The following is a 22,787-nucleotide window of genomic DNA, read 5'->3' as shown; positions in this document are numbered from 1 at the left end:
TTCCTCTATTTTGTACCACCAAAAAGTGTTAATGACTACTTTTCATAATGTTAGATTTAAAGTTTGAATTTTAAAACTTTTCTTGAAACTTGTTTTGTTTATACTAATACAAATCAAGAGTTCTTATAAAATAGCAAAGTTGAAATATGATATTTTAAATTCACAGGAGACAGGATCTTGGGTTTTCATTTTAACTATTTATACTACAGGTATCCTAACATTTCAAGCCCATAAAAGTACTTTGTTCATAGCACATAATTATTAAGAAACTGAAATTATCAACATTGCCTGGATTTTCTTGATAGAAAAGACATAAAACCATTTTCTGAAAGTGTTTCTCAGAATACCACTGACACAAAAACTTTTAGCATCTAATCACTAAGGGTTAAATATTTGTTCTCTGGCCCCTACTGCGTACACCCTGCCAAAAGTCCTCTAAGCTTTTAAACATTGCTTCGATGGTCTGCATTTTTACTTTCAGGGAAAAAGGAGTACTGTTCTACAATCAGCAGGCCATTACTATCTTATTAACTTCCAGTCACCTTAATTTTTGTTAAAATGAAGATTCTTCAGTCTACACTTCTGTTGCTGTTTGTGCCTCTAACAAAGCCAGCACCACCAACTCAGCAGAACTCACGTATCATCTTTGATTACGGAACAGACAATGTTGAAGAAATCTTACCTACCCAAGATTATAAGGATCAATACTTGGATGGAAAAAATATCAAGGTACCTTATTTCTACTCTAACTTTAACTTTTAAAAAACAGTCTAGCCCATTTAACTGCATGCTTTTGTTTTTTTCTGAATGTGTCTCATAATGTAACAGGAAAGAAAAAGCACTTTAAGCAATTCAAAGTAATTCAAAATAAGTATCCCTGAGATTGTATTTTTAAAGTATGCATGTCTCTCAGATTATTAAATAATACCTATGGTAACCAAACAGTATCTACAGCAACTAACACAAAATTTAAGGAAAACTAAACTTTAAGGTGGTCCCTGACCAATTGAGATTTATATATTAAGTATTAGCATTATACGATGCTCTACAGTTAAATATTATATTATCTCAAAATAAAATAGGAGATGTGTATTTGGGGAAATAAAGATGGACTACAAGTTTAAGGTCTATTATTTTAAGAAGAATGGTTCAAGAAAATAAATAGAAGAGTATCACTACTTTAGTATATACAGTATTTCACAATAATTTATATATGTCAACTATTTACAGTACCAAAAAGAGAAAAACTACTTAATATGGGGCTTTCTTTTTAAGTCAGCATCAACAATTGAGACTCTATCAGTTTGTACCAAGTAAATGTTAACTTTCATTAAATTAATACTCTATCACATCTTTCATACTCCACTTGTATGGGTTAAGTAACTACTTGTGGTTTTCTTGGCACACTGCTGGGTACGGAAAATGTTAATATAGCACGTATCTTTCCCCTGCCTATAGTGGCGCTTGCACGCACGCGCGAGCGCGTGCACACACACACACACACACACACACACACACATAAGAAATGCAGCCAAATATCTAACAATGTCAATTTTTTCAAAGTTCTTCTCCACTATAAATAAGATGGCAAAGATTTTAAGAATGACCAGTTATAGTTGCTTCTCCCTCCCTCCCTCCCTCTTGCCCTCTCTTCTTTCTTTCTCTCTCCCTCCTCCTCTCTCTCTCCCTGTCCCTCCCCCCTCCCCTCCCCCATCTCTTTCTCCCTTTCGTTCATTCCTTCCTTCCTTTCCCTTTCTCTCTTTCTTTTCTTTCTCTCTCTCTCTTTCTCTCTCCTTCCTTCCTTCCTTTTCTTCCTTCCTCTTTTTCTCTCTCCCTCCCTCCCTTTCTTCCTTCCTTTCTCCCTCCCTCCCTCCCTCTCTTTCTTTTTCTTTCTCTCTCTCTCTCACAGATGAGCAAATGTTAACATCACATTTCATTCAATGAAGTTAGTTAATATGCTAGTATTATTCTTGTCCAACACTAAGACAAAAAAAATAGGTATCACTAGTCATAGCTTCAAAAAAAAGGGCCCATCATAATAAGATACTGGTTCACATGGATGATTTGAAACTATCAATCAGATAGAAAAATACTTTTAAAATTCCCTGGTCCCAAAAATGTAGTAAATCAAAGAAATTGTTTCATTTCTTCATGTTGCTTTCTTTACAAGTCCATCTTAATATAAATGAAGTGGAGCAGAATTCCATTGCACTTAATATACAAACACAAAGTGGAAGGGACTGATCAACCAGAACACACACAGGAGAATGAAGGAGTTAAGACAGACTGAAGGTGGAAAATGCTTCCAAAGGGCCCCACATAATATACTTTCGCCTAATGGCAGATTATGTTCTCTCCCAGAATATGAAAGACAGAGTAAATGACAAAGACCTGAGTTCTCCTAGAGCTAATAGCCTGGACCAGTGGTCTGAGTGTGGTGGGTAGGCTGGAATAAAAGGACTCCAAGGGCCAGGGCTTAATGGAGGCAGGTGGACAATTAAGGGTCACTTCCAGAAGAGACAAAAAGAACTTACTCAGTGCTTTACACATGACATGACTGGTGCTTTAATTCTGTTCCACATGGCAGAATATATCAGAAACTCAGTTTGAATAAAAACCATAAAGAATAATTAAAAGAGCTACTTTACATAATAATCTTAAGACACTATCTTCATTCTAGGTTTTACCTCAAAAAAACTTTAATTCCAAGTCAGAGAATTCTCTCTTAGTTCCCATTTGGAATTTCAGTATGTTCAACATTTAGGAACTATGGAGTTTGGCTTTTGGAGATGTAAAAATAAAAAAAGGCCTGGTTCTTCTGCTCAAGAAGCCCACAATATAAAGGAAAAGCAAGCTAAACAAATATTTACACTACTTAATAATTTAATAAATACATAAAATCCTAATAAAACATAAAAGAAATGCCATTAACTATGACTATGGAAAAATAGATGTCCAGGATTTCTCAGTTTTTACAGTCAATATATTAGATTTTATCACACCTGATGACATATTTTTATATTTCTAATAGGAAAGAGAATCTATAATAATACCTGATGAGAAAAGTCTTCATTTACAAAAAGATGAGAGTTTAACATCATTACCCTCCAAGAAAGAAAATGATGGTAAGTATGAATATTATTTAATTTTATAAAGATTTTATTTTATTTTTTTAGAGAAAGGGGAAGGGAGGAAGAAAGAGAGAGAAACAACGATGTGCAAGAAAAACATCAATCAGTTACCTCTCGCACATCCCCAGCTGGGGACCTGGCCCACAACCAAGGCACTTACCCTAACTGAGAATTGAGTCAGCAACCCTTTGGTCCCAGTGGCTCAACTCACTAAGCCACATGAACTGGGGCTTTAAAAGGACCTTTAAAAAACAGCATACAATAGAACTATATTCTTTATAGTAATCAAAAATTGCCTCTGTACAGTAAACCCAAACAGAATTCCATCTCCAACCATAAAGTAAAATAGGTATATTAGCTGTGCACATTATTTCCCATTTCACTTTATGAGAAACATGGAATAGAAACATACGAGAACAACCAAAGCTTAATCCAGGTTTAGCTCCTACAAAGTATGTCTTTCTGTCTACATAAAATCAATTCAATAAACAGTTATTAAAAACTGATAATTTTCAAACTCAGTCTTTTGAAATTGTGACTTGAGTTTTCAACTTTATGATGGCTCCAAAGTGACATGCATAATAAATTACATGAGATATTCAACACTTTATTGTAAAATAGGCTTTGTGTTAGATAATTTTGCCCAATTGTAGGCTAATATAAGTGCTCTGAGCATGTTTAAGGTAGGCTATGCTATGAGAGAGAAACTATCGCAACCTATGCATGCAACCTGACTGGAAATCAAACCTGCAACCTTTTGGTGCATGGGATGACACTCCAATCAACTGAGCCACCAAGCTAAGGCAATGGACTGTATTTTCGCCTTATGATGGGTTTATTGGAAGTAACCCCATATTAAGTTGAGAAGCATATGTATTATGACAGCCTGAGGAAATGTAAATAAAACATAATTCTTCCCTTCAAGAAACTCACAGATGAGGGAGAGATGGCTATACAGACTGTCCCCAACTTAAATGGTTGAACATACACTTTTCAACTTTATGATGGTGAAAAAGCAATATTCATTCAGTAGAAACTGGCTAGGCTAAGATTTTCAATGTATTAGGCATAATAAATGCATTTTCAACTTACAATATTTTCAAGTTTTGGTTAATCAGGATGTAACTCCATTATTAACTTGAGGAACAGCTGTATATACCTATGTGCTGCTTAATGATAAAGATACATTCTGAGAAATGCAACATTAGGTGATTTTGTTGTGCAAATAACTGAGTGTACTCACAGAAATCTAGATGGTATAGTCTACTACATACCTATGGTTAGCCTATTGCACCTAGGCTACAAGTTGGTACAGTATGTTACTGGATAAAACAACACAACATTAAATCAAGCACAAGAGAAATAATACAATCAAGAGACCCAGTGAACACAAGATGTATGAGGCTAATGCCAATGTAACATAGCATGCTATTTTATAGTAAACGTTTTTAAAATAAGGATAAAGAATATGTATACTCTAAAATAATGATAAAAAGTATAGTGTAACTTCCGACCAAGATGGAGGCGTGGCGAGATACACTTTGCCTCTTCTCTCAACCAAAAAAAAAACAACAACAAATTTAAAAACAAAAAACAACCAGGACTACCAGGAATGGAACTGTATGTAAGTCCAACAACCAAGGAGTTAAAAAAGAAACATTCATCCAGACAGGTAGGAGGAGCAGAGAAGAGCAGCCAGGGTGGAGAGGATTTGTAGCAAGGCAGCAGCTGGAGGACCGGGTGGTCCCACATTTGCATGCAGATAAACCAAGAGGAACACTGGGGAGCAAGGCAGACCATACAACCCAGGGTTCTGATATGGCGAAATACAGCCTCAAAACCTCTGACTGAAAAAACCTATGGGGATTGTGGGGGTGGGAGAAACTTGCAGCCTCACAGGAGAGTTCATTTGAGAGACCCACAAACCCACCCACCCAGGAATCAGCACCAGAAAGGCCCAATTTGTTTGTGGGTAGCAGGGGAAGTAACTGAAAGCCGCTGAGAGCTGAGCAAGCTGCATTGTTCCCTCTCTGACACCTTCCCCACAGCACCACAATGCAGTGAGGTGGGATGCCCTGTTCTGGCAAATGCCTAAGGCTCTGCCCCTTACAACATAACAGGAGCACTGAGACAAAAAAATATGGCCCAAATGAAACAACAGATCAAAGCTCCACAAAAAATACCACTAAGCAATGAAGAGATAACCAATGTGTGAGATGCAGAGTTCAAAACAATGGTAATCAGGATGCTCACAGGTTGAGTATAGTCTCAAAATAGAGGAAAAAGTGAATGCAATGAAAAGTGAAATGAAGGAAAATGTACAGGGAACCAACAGTGAAGGGAAGGAAACCGAGACTTACATCAGCAGCCTGGACCAGAAGGAATAAATAAACATTTGACCAGAACAGAATGAAGAAACAAAAATTCAAAACAATGAGGAGAAGCTTAGGAACCTCTCAGACAACTTTAAATACTCCAACATCTGAATCATAGGGACGCTAGAAGGAGAAGGAAGAAAGAGTAGGAAATGAAAAACTTAGTTGAAAAAGTAACGAAGGAGAGCTTTCCCAATCTGGCAAAGGAAATAGACTTCCAAGAAGTTCAGGAAGCTCAGAGAGTCCCAAGGAAGTTGGACGCAAGGAAGCACACGCCAAGGCATATCATAATTACATTATCCAAGATTCAAGATAAGGAGAGAATCTTAAAAACAGCAAGAGAAAAGGAGACAGTTACCTACAAAGGAGTGCACCTAAGACTGTCAGCTGATTTCTGAAAAGAAACCTTTCAGGCAAAAAGGGGCTGGAATTATTCAAAGTCATGAAAGGCCAGGACCTACATCCAAGATGACTCAACCCAGCAAAGCTATCATTTGGAATGGAAGGGCAGATCAAGTGCTTTCCTGAGAAGGTCAAGTTAAATGAGTTTATCATCACCAAGTCTGTATTATATGAAGTGTTAAAGGGACTTATCTAAGAAGAAGAAGATGAACAAAACTATAGTCAAATGACAACAAACTCACAAATTCCCACAACTGAACCTAAAACAAACAAACAATATAAAACACCTAAGCAAACAACTAGGGCAGGAAGAGAGTCACAGAACTGGAGATCACATGGAGGGTTATCAGTGGGGAGGAGGAGGGGGAAGAATGAGGGAAAAGGTACAGGGAATAAGAAGCATAAATGGTAGGTAGAAAATAGAGAAGGGGAGGTGAAGAATAGTATAGGAAATGGATCATCCAAAGAACTTACATGTATAAACCACGGACATGAACTAAGGCAGGGGAAAGGGGGTGAGAGGGGAGTGCAGGGGGAGGGGAATAAGGGCTAAAATGGAACAACTGTAATAGCACAATCAGTAAAATATATTTTAAAAAACCATATAGTGTAGTTAACACATAAATCAGTGACATACTAATTAGTGATAATAATCAAGTATGAACATAATTGTGTCAGTTACACTTTTATACTAGTAGTTCAGTAAATTTAGATACACTAGCATCGCCACAAATGTGTAACGTAGTGTGTTATGACATTACGAAGGCTACAACTTCATTAGATAATAGAAGTTTTTCAGCACCATTATAATCTTATAAACTACCATTGTATATGTAATCCGCCACTGACCAAAAAATGATTAGGTGGTACGTGACTGTACAAAAATAATTATAATGTACATTTCAATGAAGAGAATAGAAAACTTAAACTATAGGGTCCTACTCAATAGTCCTACCTGATTTATTCTTGTTCTATTACAGAACATTACTTCACATGACATGAAAAAAAAGACACACTAATTTCTATATTGCTACAATAAAATTAAAATGAACCAAAACAGATAAAACATCTTAAGAAACCTGAAAAGTATCAAAGTAAAAGTAGATTTGAAAAAGTGTAAAGGCATCCTTGGCGCTTGGATAAAATAACTCAATATCATAAAGATGTCAGCTATCTCTAAATTTGTAACAATAAACTTCTTTAAAGATCTGGTAAGGCTGATAATCTTAAAATCATACAGAAAAATCAACCTGCATGAAAAGCCAGGGAAACACTGAAAAATGATAGGTATATGTGGGAACCAGATGTACCACACACAATAGAACACGAGTTAAAAATATTCCAGTCTGAAAAAGCATGATACCAGTACATGACAAAATAGAAAGCCCAGAAACAGACAGAAATACAAGTAGAAATTTAGTATATGATAAAGTCAGCATCTAAAATCACTGAAACAAAGGTAATTTTTTTTTTATGGTGCTTGGACAACTGAGTAGCCAACTGAAAAGGGCTACAATTAGATCTATATCTTACACCAAAAATTAAACTCCAAATAAAGTCAGGTCTAGCCCTGGCTGGTGTGGCTAAGTGAAATGAGTGCCAGCCTGTGAACCAAAGGGAGTCACCAGTTCTATTCCTAGTCAGGGCACATGCCTGGGTTGTAGCACCAGGTCCCCAGTCAGGGGAGCATGAGAGGCAACCACACATTGATGTTTCTCCCTGCCTCTCTTTCTCCCTCCCTTACCCTCTCTCAAAAATATACAAATAAAATTTTAAAAAGTAAATAAATTTGAATCTAAATTTAAAAAGTGAAACCATACAAATACTAGAAAATAACTTGGGTGTAAGTTGCTTCCAAATCCAGAAACAATAATAGAAAAGATCAATGACTTCAACTCCATAAAATAGAATTTTGCATAGCAAAAAACCATCACAAATGAAGTCAAAAACAACTGAAAATTGATAAAAATATTTGTAACTTATATCATTGATAAACAGTTAATACCTCGCCCTGTCCAGTGTGGTGGCTCAGTGGTTGGAGCATTGTCCCATAGACTGATAGATAGGTCAAAGGTTTGATTCCTGATCCAGGCACATGCTATGTTGCTGGTTCAGTTCCTGGTCAGAGACAGTATGAGAGGCAACCAACAGATGTTTCTCTCTCACATCTGTGTTTCTCTCTCTCTCTCTCTGTCTACCTCCCTCCCCCTCTCTCAAAAATCAATAAGCATGTCCATGGGTGAGGATTAAAATAGAAAAAGAGTTAATACCTCTAATTTATATAAAAAGTAAAAATTCAGCCCTCGTTGGCACAGCTCAGTGGATTGAGCACAGGCTTCGAACCAAAGCATCACAGGTTCGATTCCCAGTCAAGGCACATGCCTGGGTTGCAGGCCACGGCCCCCAGCAACCGCACATTGATATTTCTTTCTCTTTCTCCCTCCCTTCCCTCTCTAAAAATAAATAAATAAAACTCTTTAAAAATAAATAAAAAGTAAAAATTCTAGGAAAAAGAAATGAACCGAAAGCCCATTGAAATAACAGTCAAAAGAGATGTACATATAATTCTCTGATTTAAAAAATGACCCTTAAACATATGAAAAGATGTTCAATCTCACACAAAAAGAAACACAACTTAAAATTACACTGAAATGCCACTTTTAACCTATCTGATTCAGAAAAATTAAAAGTGTCACAATATAGTATTATTATTTTATTGACAAGGGTATAGGGTATAAGACAACCTCAAACATTGTTGGTGGGAATGTTAATGGGCACTACACTTTTGGACAGGAATTCGGCAATACCTAAATAAAACCAAATATGCATTTATTCTGTGACATAATAATCAACTTCTAGGAATGTATCCTAAAGATAAATCTCTGAAAGTAAACTCATATGCAAAATCATTGAAGCATTACTTGCAATTGCAAAATACTGGCAACAATCTACTTGCCCATACATTGAATATTGTTTGAATAAAGTATGGTATATTCACACACAAAAAATACTATGCAGTTGTAAAAAGAAATGAGGAAGATCTCAATGAAGTAACATGAAATGATTTCCAGAATGTGTTATATGAAAATACACGGAAAAATTGTACCTACAGTATGCTGCCTTTCGTCTCACAAAGAAGGGGATATAAGAACATATACAGGCATCAGTTCACTTGTTGCCCTGGCTGGTATAGCTCAATGGATTGAGTGCCAATTTGAGAACCAAAGGGTCACCAGTTTCGATTCCCAGTCAGGGCACATGCCTGGGTTGTGGGCCAGGTACCCAGCTGGGGATGTGCGAGAGAGCCCACTGATTGAGGTTTCTCTGACATATTGATGTTTCTCACCTTCTGTTCCCTCTCTCTCTAAAAAAATAAATAAAATCTTTAAAAAAAGAAAAAATACTCACGAAGTGTATTAAAAAACTAAGACTAGTAACCTACAGGCCAAATGGGAGAAAATCTAATCCAAGTCAACCTTAAATTCAGTATTTTGACAGTATACCTTTGGGCTAAAATAAAAACAGTAAATAAACACTAAAATTCCAGTGAATGGATTTGTAGCAATAAGGAAACTACTTAATGCCTGTCCTAGGACTGAATAATGTGAAGTAAACACACTGTGGAAAATGAGAGCTAGGTTTCTGTCAGAGAGGGTGCTACAATTATGAAAAGGGGGAAGGTTAGAATGAACACTGTGGAGCTAAACTGGAATGGAAGATATTAGCATCAATTTATGGCTTGCATACAGAGATACAGAAACAGATATAGATGTGTTTGTCTCTCTGTGAGAGCATGTATATGTCGTATATATATGCATATGTTGTTTTTATGTGTATATGGTGTGTGTGTGCATATGTGTGTGTGTGTATATTAAAGGTCTGTCTGGAAAAAGTCCAGCCATTGTTAATATAATGAAAATGGTTTGCATGACACTGATGTAACCTGGAAGCCAAGGAGAATAAACTGGAAAGTGCATGAGTGACCAATGATGACTACACTCTACTAGTCAGTGGAGGCGGTAGAAACCATTGAGTGAGCATCTGTACTGTGTGGCCATTGCATTCAAAATGACTGAGCAAGTAGAGCAATGAATCTTCAATTTTACATTAAGCTTAATAGTACTCCACACAAACTACTTGGATGATTCAGAAGGCTTTCGGGGACAATGCAGTGAGTGCAGTGCAAATAAAAGTGTGGCACAAATGTTTCAAAGATGGTTGAGAAGCTGTTGAAAATGATCCACATTCTGGAAGGCCTGCAACAAACAGAACACCTGATAATATTGAATATATACGGGCTACAATCACCCAAGATTGGTGACAGTGCAAGAACTTAAAAATGATCTGGGGATTCTAAAAACTAGTGGGTCCAACATTTATGATGCAGGATCTTGGCATGAAACGTGTTTTGGCAAAATGGCTTCGGCTTTTGCTGCCAGAGCAGAAGGAACATCGTGCTGCAGTTGCTAACGACTTGATTCAAACTGCTATCAATGAACCAGATTACCTCAAGAATGTCATAACTAGAGATGAGTGGTGGGTCTACAGCTATTACTGGCAAACAAAGGCCCAGTCATCCCAATTGAAGTCTCCTGGTTCTCCATGCCCACAGAAGGCACGGCAAAGTCACAGCAAGATCAAGACCATGTTAACTGTGTTTTTTGATTGGGAAGGTATTGTCCATCACAAGCATACCCCTCCAGGCCACACAATTAATAAGGAGTACTACCCCAATGTTCTTCTTTGGTTGAGTGATGGAGTACAATGAAAATGGCCACGCCTATGGGAAACTGGTGATTGGCAGCTTCATCACACACAATGTGCCTGCTCATGCATCACGTTTCACACAGAGTTTTTCAGCAAAACATCAAACCACCCAGGTGACTCAGACCCCCTATAGCCCAGAATTTGCACCCTGCAACTTCAGTCTTTTCCTAAAACTAAAATCATTTTCAAAAGGAAAGAGATTTCAGACCATTGATGAGATTCAGGAAAATATGACAAGGCAGCTGATGGCAATTAACAACAAAGGATTCTGCAGAGTGTTTTGAACAGTGGAAGAGACACTAGGAGAACTATGTGAGGTCTCAAGGTGCCTACTTTGAAGGGGACTGAGGCATCATTGTCCTATGCACAATGTTTCTTTTATCTTGTATCTTCTTCAATAAATGTCTCTATGTTTCATATTACATGACTGATACTTTCTGGACAGACTTCGTATATATGTGTGTATGTGTATATGCATATAGAGAGAGTATACATACACATGTGTGTATGTATGTATATTATTACATGTGGGAACAGAGACAAATATACGTGAATATATTTCCTAGCTTTCTCTACTGGAAAAGCCTAAAAGCAGTGAGATTCTGGTAGCAAGGAGAATATCTATATCCAAATCCTGGTTTCTAAGTGCCATTCTCTGTTAAAAGTAACCAGTCCTCTGAAGAAATAGCTGATTTCAGGCTTGGGGCAGGGTAAAGGAAAGATTGGTCTGGGACATCTTACCAAGCCAGAAAATCAGGAAGTTCCCAAAGAATAATGGCGACTTTTAACATTTTAATAATTTTTCAAAATATAAAAAATACATAGGTATAAATTTATTAAAGATATATAAGACCTGTTCAGTATAGTCTAGACAAAAATGCTGAAAGAAATTTAATGACTAAACATATGGGTAGATATATTATGTTCAATGACCAGGAAACTCAGTATTGTTAAGACAGCAATTTTTCTCAAATTTACCTGTAGATTCAATGTAATTACAATTAAAATCCCAATGGGCTTTCTTTTTTGGGCTTTTTTTTTTAGGCTTTCTTTTAAAAATATTAACAGGTATTCTAAAATTTATGTGGGAATGCAAAGAACCTAGAGCAGTCATTACAACACTGAAGAAGAATAAAGTTGGAGGACTTATACAACCTAATATCAACACTAATATAAAGCTTTAGGAATTAAGATACTGTGGTATTAGCATAAAAATAAATAAACAGACCAATGGAACAGAGTCTAGAAATACACAAACAATATGGTAAACTGATTGTGTACAATGGTGCCAATACAATTCAGAGGAGAAAAGATGATCTTATCAAAAAACTGGTGCTGAAACAGCCAGATACTTTTAGAAAAAGAAAAAAAGAAAACTTTAGCCTTTCCTTACACCACACATAAAAATTAACTCAAAATTAACCCTATACCTCAATATAGAGTCTAAACTATACAACCTTTCAAAAAAAAAAAGGATAAAAACTTAATGTTTGGCAAAGATTTATTAAATACAACACATATATGAATTACAGAGGAATCTACTGTTCTTCAGAAAATTAAAAATGGTTGCTCTTCAAAAGACATTGATACAAATAAGAAGACAAGCCACAGATTGGAGGAAAAAACTTACAAAACATAAATCTGATAAATGACATATCCATAATACATACTCTTATAATTCAATAATAATAATAATAATAATAATAATAATAATAGAAAAATAAATCATTTAAAAAATAGCCAAAGAAATGAACAGACACTTCATCAAAGAAAATACATAGATGACAAATAGTATATAAACAGATGCTTGGTTAGGAAACTATAAAAAAAAAATAAACAAAACATAGATGCTCAGCATCATTAGTCGTTAGAGAAACGCTAATTAAAACATGAGATACCACCACATTCCTTTCCTAAATGGCTAAAATAAAAAGTCCAACCATACCAAAATGTTGGTGAGGATGTACAGCAATGGAACAAACTCTCATGCAATGCTGACAGGAATGTAAAATGGCAAAACCACTTTGGAAAATAGTTTGGGACTTTCTTCAAAAAGTAAACATACACCTCACCTACCAAGGCATTCTATTCTTAGGTACTTAACCAAGAAAACTAATACATTAAGTCCACACAACTTGTACGTAATTGTTTTTAGCCACTTTCTTTAAAATAGCCCAAAACTGGAAACAACTGAAATGTCCTGAAGAGATGATTATAAATTGTGTATACTGACCAGGAATACTACTCAGTAACAAAAGAGAATGTACTACTGATACAAGCAACAACAGATGACTCTCACAGTAACTATACAGAGTGAAAGAAGCCAGACAAGAATATATAAAAAATTATTCTCTTGATATAAGATTGGAAGGAAGAGATTACGAAATGGCCTGAGAAAGTTTTGGGGGTGATGGATATGTTAATTATCTTGATTGTGGTAATGATTTCATGGGTATATACTTATGTCAAAAAAATAAATTAAACAAACAGGTTGCAATTTCTTGTATGTCATATAACCACAAAAAAGCTGTGGTAGGATTAAGAGCTTAAAAGAGCCCTTACTGGCTAATCTATCACAATTTGATTATAAAAACAAATGTGATGGTAATGTGTTATGATCTCCAGGATAAGGAATTCATAAGTTCATAATAAAATTAAGTAACTAATTAATTAATTAGAAGAGAATGTTCCACCTTACACCAGAATGCCAACTAACAAGTGTAGAAAGAATGATGGAATTAGAAAATCATTATTTGACAACTATCCTAGTGATAAACAATTTATGTAAGAATCAATGGATGAAAAAACCCCTGGGAGGATGTTTAATAACATCAAAGTACTCCTCTGAAAGATATTAATTACAAAGTGAAAAATATTTACTTTATAGAGTGAGAAAAATGGTGGACACCAAATGAACCAAGTGACCAAAGACAGTATTGTCAGGAATGGGTCAAAGAAATACCACATGCTCCTTGATTCATGGCAATGAGGATCCTGTATCATTTCCCTGGTATTCCTGACAAAAATGGGGACCCTCTACAAACCCTAATTAAAAGACATTCTGTAAAATATATGCCCTAAAATAATTTTTAAAAACATTAAAAATTTTCCAAAAAGTAAAAGGTATGAAAAATAAAGACTAATAAGCTGTTCGAAGTAAAAAGAGACGAAAGAGGCATGACAAGTAATGCAATAATGATGGTAGAGTGAATGGAATCCCTACAGTGCTTACAATGACTCTAACTTTCAAATTAATAGTTTGCTTATCTAATTAGTAGTTTCTAAACTCCTTAGCTGTCACCAATATGAAATGTGTTTGTGCCACACCAAGTAATAAGTCAAGCTCATGTTTACCTTAAGTCCTGCTTTTCAAATTGTCTGGTATTCAAATGAGGAAATACAATTGTTGATCAATGCAACAATTAAAGGATCAATAATAAAGCAGAGAATAAAAGAGACTGAATCACAGAATCAAAAATATGAATTATCACTTACAGTACAGGTCTCTAGCTATCATAACCATAGTATCTTTCTTATCACCTATAATTCTGTAAAATCTTTTCTAATCAGTAATTAAATTCATAATAGCAATAATTTCACTAGAAGGGGCCAAATATTTTTAAACTGTTTATACTTTTGTGATTTTTTTTCCCCAATTAGAAATGCCCACGTGCCTGTTGTGTGTTTGTTTAAGTGGCTCCGTATACTGTGAAGAAGTTGACATTGATGTTGTACCACCCTTGCCAAAGGAATCAGCCTATCTTTATGCGCGATTCAACAAAATTAAAAAGCTGACTGCCAAAGACTTTGCGGAAATCCGTAAGTTACTTTTAAATAAGATATTAGTATTAACACACGTTAGTATTTAACTCATATAAACACAAGATTCTAGATACTTGTGGCCTATCACATCAAAGGTAGTCATTATTGTCCTATTTACGTACCTACCACATTGCACAAAAACCCACTGATTTGTTAGTGAATCTCTTTTCCATCCAGATCTCCTCTGTCATCTTTCTTCACTGGTCACTTTGGTGTCTTAGTCATTTAATTTATAGGCTAACTATGTCTTCTCAACCCCAGTAGTTCAAGATCCATTTGCCTCAGCCAGTCAGTAGACCCAACATAATCAGGATGTTTCTCCAATTACAATGTCTTATTTTCTAGCTTCAGTATAAAAGCACCGAGACTGTTTTTCCTTACTTTAACTCACGGTTCTTAAATCTGGCTGCATGAATAAAAATATCTGGGGAAACATTAAAAAAATACTGATACAGGCTCCTCAGATGATTCTAGTATGATTGGAACTAGTGTCCCTCCTGAGTCATATAAAATCTTGGACTTCTGCTGTCCTATCAAACCTTATAAAACCTTGCCACTTGGGTACCTCCAAGAGCACAGTAAATCCCCCACGTTTGCAGTGCCTAGTCCCAGTCCTGAATCACTAATCCCTCATATTCTCAATTCCTATGTTGTCAAGTGCTTCTGAAGAAAATCACACTAAGAAATGTACTATCACCCCACTATGCTTTTATAAGATTAACTGTACTGGATTCATGCTGCCTCTAGAAGCCCCTACTGGCTGAAGTACAGTTGTTCCTCATTGTTTGTAGGTTCCATATTTTCAAACTCATCTACTTGCTAAAACTTATTTGTAAACCCCAAATCAATATTTGCAGTACTTTCCCAGTCATTTCTAGACATATACACAGTGGCAAAAAAAAAGATTGAGTTACCGAATCAAGGACAAACAAGGCAATGCTCTAAGCTTTTCTTTCTGCTTTTATACTGTCAACAGTCCTTTTCAGTCTACTTAATGCCATATCTTTCACATTTTTATGCTTTTTGTTGTTTAAAATGGCCCCCAAGTAGAATGCTGAAATGCTGTCTAATGTTCCTAAATGCAAGAAGGCTGTGATGTGCATTATGTAGAAAATACATGTTAGGTAATTTTCATTCAAGTGTGAGTAACACTGCTAATGGCTGTTGAGCTCAAAGTTAATGAACAATATATACTAAATAAGATGTCTTTAAAAAGAATCACACATAAAAGTATGTACTGATTAGCTGATGACTATAACCAGAAGCTTGAAGGAACCTAGTCCTGCATGTCCTCAAGGAGTAATGGTTCCATATTTACTAATTCAATGTTTAGAGCAATTTTATACATGAGTGACTCAAATAATGAGAAGCAACTAAATTTCCTAATTGTCCCAGACACACAATATACACACACACATGAACTTCTAAGAGAGAAAATCATACACTGAATTAGTCTGCATCACTTTAGCGAATTTTTTGTCTGTTAAGTAGTAAGTCCTAGAAAGATTAAGAGAACATATGCACAATGACAATGCAACAAGCCAACAAAAAATCCAAAAATAATTCACATGATTCTATTCAATCAAATGTACACAGATGAGATTTTTAACTTCTTATTTCTGTATATTTTCTGTATTTCTCTGTATTTTCCCTTTAAGCTAATTTAAGAAGACTTGATTTTACGGGAAATTTGATTGAAGATATAGAAGACAGTACTTTTTCAAAACTTTCTCTGTTAGAAGAACTTACACTAGCTGAAAATCAACTACTGAAACTTCCAGTTCTTCCTCCCAAGCTAATTTTATTTAATGCAAAATACAACAAAATCAAGAGTAGAGGAATCAAAGCAAATACATTCAAAGTAAGTATTTTATACTATGACTGAAACAGTTATCAGTTTTATACAACCAATGATAATAAAGGGAAGAGAAAATCTGGTCTAGTATTTGGTTTTATGTTTTAAGACTATTTTAATTTAATAAATGAATTCTTTACATAGTAAGAGCCATACTGTTAGGCTCCTTCTGTCTAGTTTATGCCTGTACCTCACAAAATTATATAACCTTTATCTTGTTTCATGGACTACTTCATATCCCATCTTTTTAAATTGTTTACACAGCAAATATTTATTTATACAGACATGGTTCACACCCTCATGGCACCAAAACTGTACAAAACCTCAAAATGGGAGTTTTCCTGTCTTTTTCTTTAAATATTAGTAAGTTACCAATGCCAGAAAAAAATTAAGTTCTTGAAGTAAAACACTGAATTTTACTTTTAATATTTAAATGTATTAGACCATAAAATTCTGTAGTTAGTCTTTCTTTTGAATTCCATTTATGGCACCTAAAACAAAATTATGTAGTGAAAATGAAATACATTTCTTAATTTAGTAATTCAGGAAAACATATGTATAGGAAAAGGGGAAGGTGATCTATTGTGATGTAGGTAGCTAAGTTGTCTCTAAATGCACAAGAAGTAATCACCTCAACTCAGGATTACTCATAATTCTGATACACTCATTCCAGTCCTGGAAGGAACCCCACATAAAAAGATGAGTAATTATGCATGCTACTGTTGGCAATAGAAAACCCCATTCAAAAGGAAAATTTGTAACTGTGATAAGAACCTAAAAATATCAAATATTCATTATTATAAAGTTTATGGTCATCACACAATGTGCAATGTGTCCATAAACATACAATATGTCAGAAAATGCAAAAATATTCCATTTTTCTTTTCTGTGTACATTTAACGAACCCTCTTTCAAATTTAAGGGACATTCTAGACACACATCAAAATTATGCAAAATTCAAGGGACTTAGGAGACTTTTAAAAGCTAAACTCACTTTAAAAATATATAAACAAAAGTCCTGTAATTTGAAGATCTATAATTCAAGCTGATAAGCCTTTGAGTAACTGGCATATTAAAGACCTACGGGAGATGATCAACATTTCACAAAAGGAATGTTTGAATATTTTCGATTTTACACATGCATTACAGAAGGGATTTGTGATAAGTTGGCATGGAAATGATAAATTCAGGCACTCTCCCCAGTTTTGTTTATGCTGTAAAAGCCACTGGTAAAGTCAAGTTACTCTAACCCATGTTAGTAGAGGCCTACTGGGGAAGATATAAGTTTGGGTCCCATATGGTGAATGTTTAAGAAAGGATTAACATATGAGCAAGTTAATCCTAAAAATATATGAGCAAATTCTGCTACAGGATGCACATCAAATATAAGGAAGAAGGTTAATGTCAGAGGAAAGTACATATTGAAATCATATTATAAAATATTATATAATAATAGCTACTGATCATGAAGAGTAATCCAACATCTAACCCTTAGGTGGGAAAATCTTTACCTAAAAAAGTGTTTAATAAATTGCTTTGAGACACATCTTACTTAAAAAGTATATGTATCCCTTAGAGTATTCATTTTGCTACAAATTGGAACTGAAATAGGTTCTAGAGGTTCAAGAAAAGTTATGGCAGTACCAGGATCCAAATTCAATCCTGCACAGGGACCTCATTAGCCACTCCTAAGACAAACTCAAAGGGTCGTGGGTGCCGGCATAAGGGCTCATGCCAGGCATAGCTGGGTATTCAGAGATCATGTAAGTGGACAGAAATGTGGGAATGCAGCAGGGCTCTACTACCCTTCCCAAAGGACCAAAATATACCATTTGTGAAACGAAAAACAAAAAATCCCCAAAGCCCAAATACTATCATAGCAAAGATAAATAGTATGGATGACTCTACATTAGTATCTATATGTACATACATGTATACATATATGTGTGTGTAATTTGAATCCTGTGAAGAAATGCACTGACCTCATTGAAAAAAAAGTGCCTTTTCCTTACAGAAACTGAGTAACCTGTCTTTCCTCTATTTGGACCACAACGCACTGGAATCTGTGCCTCTTAATTTACCAGAAAGTCTACGTGTAATTCATCTTCAGGTATGACCACTCCTTTCACACTATCAGACTTTAATTTAAATTACTAAGAGTCAATTTAGGAAACTCACATTCATAGGTAAATTTTGCCCATCAAAAAGTACGAATGCATTGAGCCCAATGCATTCTCCTGCCCACAAGCCCCAGTTCTGGCTGGGACACAATGAAAGGACCAGCACTATTAATTCTGAGATCTGTTCTCAGAGCGGTGTTTGTCTCCAGCTGTGCAGTTAGTATCTCCTAGTTAACCAGGCCCACAGATTTGAAGTTAGGGGACACTAAAACCTCTGGTTTATATTTCTTTGTCCAAATAGCAGTAGATTTTTCCTTTTGAAGACTTTCCAACTGATTTTATTGTCCAACATCAACTTGAGGTAAAGGAAAGTGAGGAGGGAATAAAAAACTAAAATTGATCTTTCAGCATACAGAAATTCCTATTTGTTTTTTTAAACTTCTTTAAAGAATATTTAAGAACACAGTAAGATTTTGAGTTGACACTAGGCTAGGATACTTTTTCCAGCTACTGTAATAGCAAGTAGTCTGTTCTTCCAAAGGCATGCTATAGACTTAAAAATAAAGAGGCTGTGACCCAGTCAGTGTAGCTCAGTTGGCTGAATTCCCAGTCAGGGTACATGCCTGGGCTGCAGGTTGGGTCCCCAGTCCAGGCATGGTATGGAAGGCAGCCAATCCATGTTTTTCTCCCTCTCTCTAAAAAAAATCAAAAATCTTAATGAGAAAGGCTCAGACTGCACAAAGAGGATTTTTTTTACCACGAGGATATACAGTATGTATTGTACAATAGTTTAAAAATCACTCTTTAGCGCCGAAACAAAAAAAAAAATGGCCAAAATGAAAGAAGAGATCAAAGCTCTAGAAAAAATACTACTAAGCAATGAAGAGATAGCCAACCTATCAGATATACAGTTCAAAACACTGGTAATCAGGATGCTCACACAATTGGTTGAATATGGTCACAAATTAGATGAAGAAATGAAGTCTATGCTAAGTGAAATAAAGGAAAATGAACAGGAAACCAAAAATGACGGAAAGGACACTGGGACTCAAATCAATGGTGTGGACCAAAAGGAAGAAATAAACATTCAACCAGAAAAGAATGAAGAAACAAAAAAAGTGAGGAGAGGCTTAGGAACCTCCAGGACATCTTTAAACGTTCCAACATCTGAATCATAGGGGTGCCAGAAGGAGAAGAAGAAGAACAAGAAATTGAAAACTTATTTGAACTTGAAGGAGAAAACTTATTTGAACTAATGAAGGAGAACTTCCCCAATCTGGCAAAGGAAATAGACTTCCAGGAAGTTCAGGAAGCTCAGAGAGTCCCAAGGAAGTTGGACCCAAAGAGGAACTCACCAAGGCACATCATAATTACATTGCCCAAGATTAAAGAGAAAGGGAGAATCTTAAAAGCAGCAAGAGAAAAGGAGACAGTTACCTACAAAGGAGTGCCCATTAGACGATCAGCTGATTTCTTAAAAGAAACCTTACAGGCAAGAAAAGGCTGGAAAGAAGCATTCAAAGTCATGAAAGGCAAGGACCTACATCCAAGATGACTCTATCCAGCAAAGCTATCATTTGGAATGGAAGGTCAGATAAAGTGCTTCCCAGAGAAGGTCAAGTTAAAGAAGTTCATCATCACTAAGCCCTTATCACATGAAATGTTAAAGAGACTTATCTAAGTAAAAGAAGATAAAAATATGATCAGTAAAATGACAACAAATTCACAATTATTAGCAACCATACCTAAAACAAAAACAAACTAAGCAAACCACTAGAACAGGAACAGAACCACAGAAATGGAGATCACATGGAGGGTTAGCAACAGTGGAGTGGGAAGGGGAGAGAAGTGGAAAAGGTATGGAGAATAAGTAGCATAGATGGTAGGTAGAAAATAGACAGGGGGAGGTTAAGAATAGAATAGGAAATGTTGAAGCCAAAGAACTTATAGTCACGACCCATGGACATGAACTAAGACTTTAGGTAAAAAAAAAATAAATAAATAAATAAAAATAAAAATCACTCTTTACATAAAATATGTTTAGATCCAACTACACAGCATAGACAGATTGATTTCAGATATCTGAACACTTTTTCCCTTTTATTTTACAGTTTAACAACATAACTTCAGTTACGGATGATACATTCTGCAAGGCTAATGACACCCGTTATATTCGGAGCCTCGTTGAAGAGATACGCTTGGAGGGAAATCCCATCATCCTGGGAAAGCATCCAAACAGTTTTATCTGCTTAAAAAGATTACCTGTAGGGTCATACTTTTAACCAGTACCAATCAATGCAGCACATTAACTAAAATCCGCAGGTACTTATAATCTGTCTCAACAAAGTCTAAAGGAGCATAAATGTCTGTTTAATGGTAGCTTTGTTTCCCAGCATAAAGAAATTTTACGTTTTAAGCAAGGATGTTCAAAAGCTTACATATAACAAGTAAAAAGTAAGAATAAATCTTTAAGTTCAAAACAAATTAATGTGAAAATATCTAAACAGCACAACAAAATCCTTGTAGTTTATAGTACAATGCTATTTTTAAAAGGTTCTGTTTTTATGTAAATATCTCAATTTGAGAAGCATTATTTCTATTACTAATGAAGTGAGAAAAGAAGTCCAAGAAACTTGCAACTTCTTGTCTTTTCTGGCCTTTACTGGATCCCTAAAGCATTTAAGGTTGATATTTCAAAGCCTCTGAAAAGCTAAATATTTCCAGTGCTTTCCAATTTTTCTCTTATGATTCATACACTATTCATAATGAAGTAGAAACTCTTTTCTTTCTGTTAAGGCTGCTATTACCTTTTTACTTAGCCTGAGAAATAGGGTCACTTAGGCAAAACTTTTCAAATAAAGCATAATTTACTCTCCAATAAAGAGCTAATATAGTAATGTTCAACATTATTCTGCTTTGTAATCAGGCAGCTAAAGGCTTTACAATAGTATGAACTTCTCTTTTTTCTAAATATTAACATTCTAAACCTAGTATAAAACATTTTAAGAAGTCAAGAAGACCAAAATCAGTATGCTTATATTTTTTAAAAAACCCCGAAAGGCCATCCCATTTCTTAGAAAACAGCAATAATGTTCTCTATTGTAAAGGCTTGCAAATATGATAAATACTGTAAAATATTTTCTTTTTACACTACAGGAATGAGAATCATATTGATAAATCTGCCCAAATGTAAGACACAAAACAAAATGAGTTCTGTGGTGTTATACACAACACTGCCACCCACCCATACACATCCATGTTTATGCAAACAGACTACATATTCACAAGAAAACTGGGCAGCATTTTCTAAAGGCCCATAATTAACCAATACATTTAATGGCGAGCATTCATCTTCAATCATATAGTGAAGATTTATAATGACACAATGCTGCCAGATTAAAGTTCCTAAAAGAACTTTTCACTTGTCCATACCTCACTCAAAAGCCTTAGTCTCCACATGATTTTGGGATTACATAAGAAAGTACCAATCCTTTAGAAACGTGAGTTTGAACTGTGTATATAAAAATTGCCAACATTGTTTCCAACATAAATTACACATTAGAATCAAGTTGGTCTCTGCATATTATTCCCAGGACAAATACTTATTCCTTTATTTAAGCATTTGCTTCCTTGTTTTCCCTACCAAGGATGGCATTTTTTTTTTCAATTTTCCCCCAATTTGTCAAAGGTTGGCTCCCAAATATAACTTCTTCAATAAACAATTTGTGATCTCGTAAGGCCAAAATAATTATCCACACTTGTTAACTCATTCATTAATTTTATTTCAGTAACTGATAATCATGACTATTATACTGCTTTCTCATTATTTTGTGTGCATGCCTCATTTCTCTATCACTGAAGGCTAACTGAGTACACTAAACACATATACCTTTTATACTTTCAAAGTGTCTAGAACAATAGTGACCGCATTTGAATTGAATATACAATAAACACAGCAAAATAAAATCCATTTAAACACAATGGCTCTGCTGTATTTGAAAAAAAAATAGAATCTTGAAGCTATCATAATCTTGAACAAATAATGGAACTAAATTTGTAACTTTATCTGGAAAAATAAACTTGAGAGCTGAATGGTGGAATTGAAACTGGGGAAAATGGTCAGAGGAGAGTTCTCTCACATTTCCCAAGGTCAGAAAAATAATGTATTACTATGTTCTTAATATAATTAAAGTTAAAGAGAAAAAAATCAAAATAACTGTCCAATTTTAGAAAATTTAAAAGCCAGTGGTTTAGATAAAATAATTAGGAAAAAGCACTGCTAAAAAGTCTGTTATAGAATAATCATTTAAAAATA

At 35.1% G+C, this 22,787-nt stretch overlaps 2 protein-coding genes across 5 annotated transcripts in view; one reads left to right on the top strand and one right to left on the bottom strand.

Moving 5' to 3' along the window:
• Nucleotides 1–22,787, bottom strand: part of LOC123822774 (centromere protein P) — a 278,910-nt gene that overhangs the window by 199,762 nt on the left and 56,361 nt on the right. The window lies entirely within an intron of this gene.
• Nucleotides 422–22,453, top strand: OGN (osteoglycin). Its single transcript, XM_045844928.1, has 6 exons — nucleotides 422–729; nucleotides 3,032–3,125; nucleotides 14,336–14,494; nucleotides 16,156–16,358; nucleotides 18,367–18,462; nucleotides 20,584–22,453. Exons 1-6 carry the CDS (start codon nucleotides 559–561, stop codon nucleotides 20,752–20,754), a joined length of 894 nt encoding a protein of 297 aa, XP_045700884.1. The 5' UTR covers nucleotides 422–558; the 3' UTR covers nucleotides 20,755–22,453.

This window comes from Phyllostomus hastatus, unplaced genomic scaffold, assembly GCF_019186645.2.
Source record: "Phyllostomus hastatus isolate PE091 unplaced genomic scaffold, TTU_PhHast_1.1 phas_contig_41, whole genome shotgun sequence".
NCBI lineage: Eukaryota > Metazoa > Chordata > Mammalia > Chiroptera > Phyllostomidae > Phyllostomus > Phyllostomus hastatus.
This window is presented reverse-complemented; position numbering and strand designations above follow the sequence as displayed.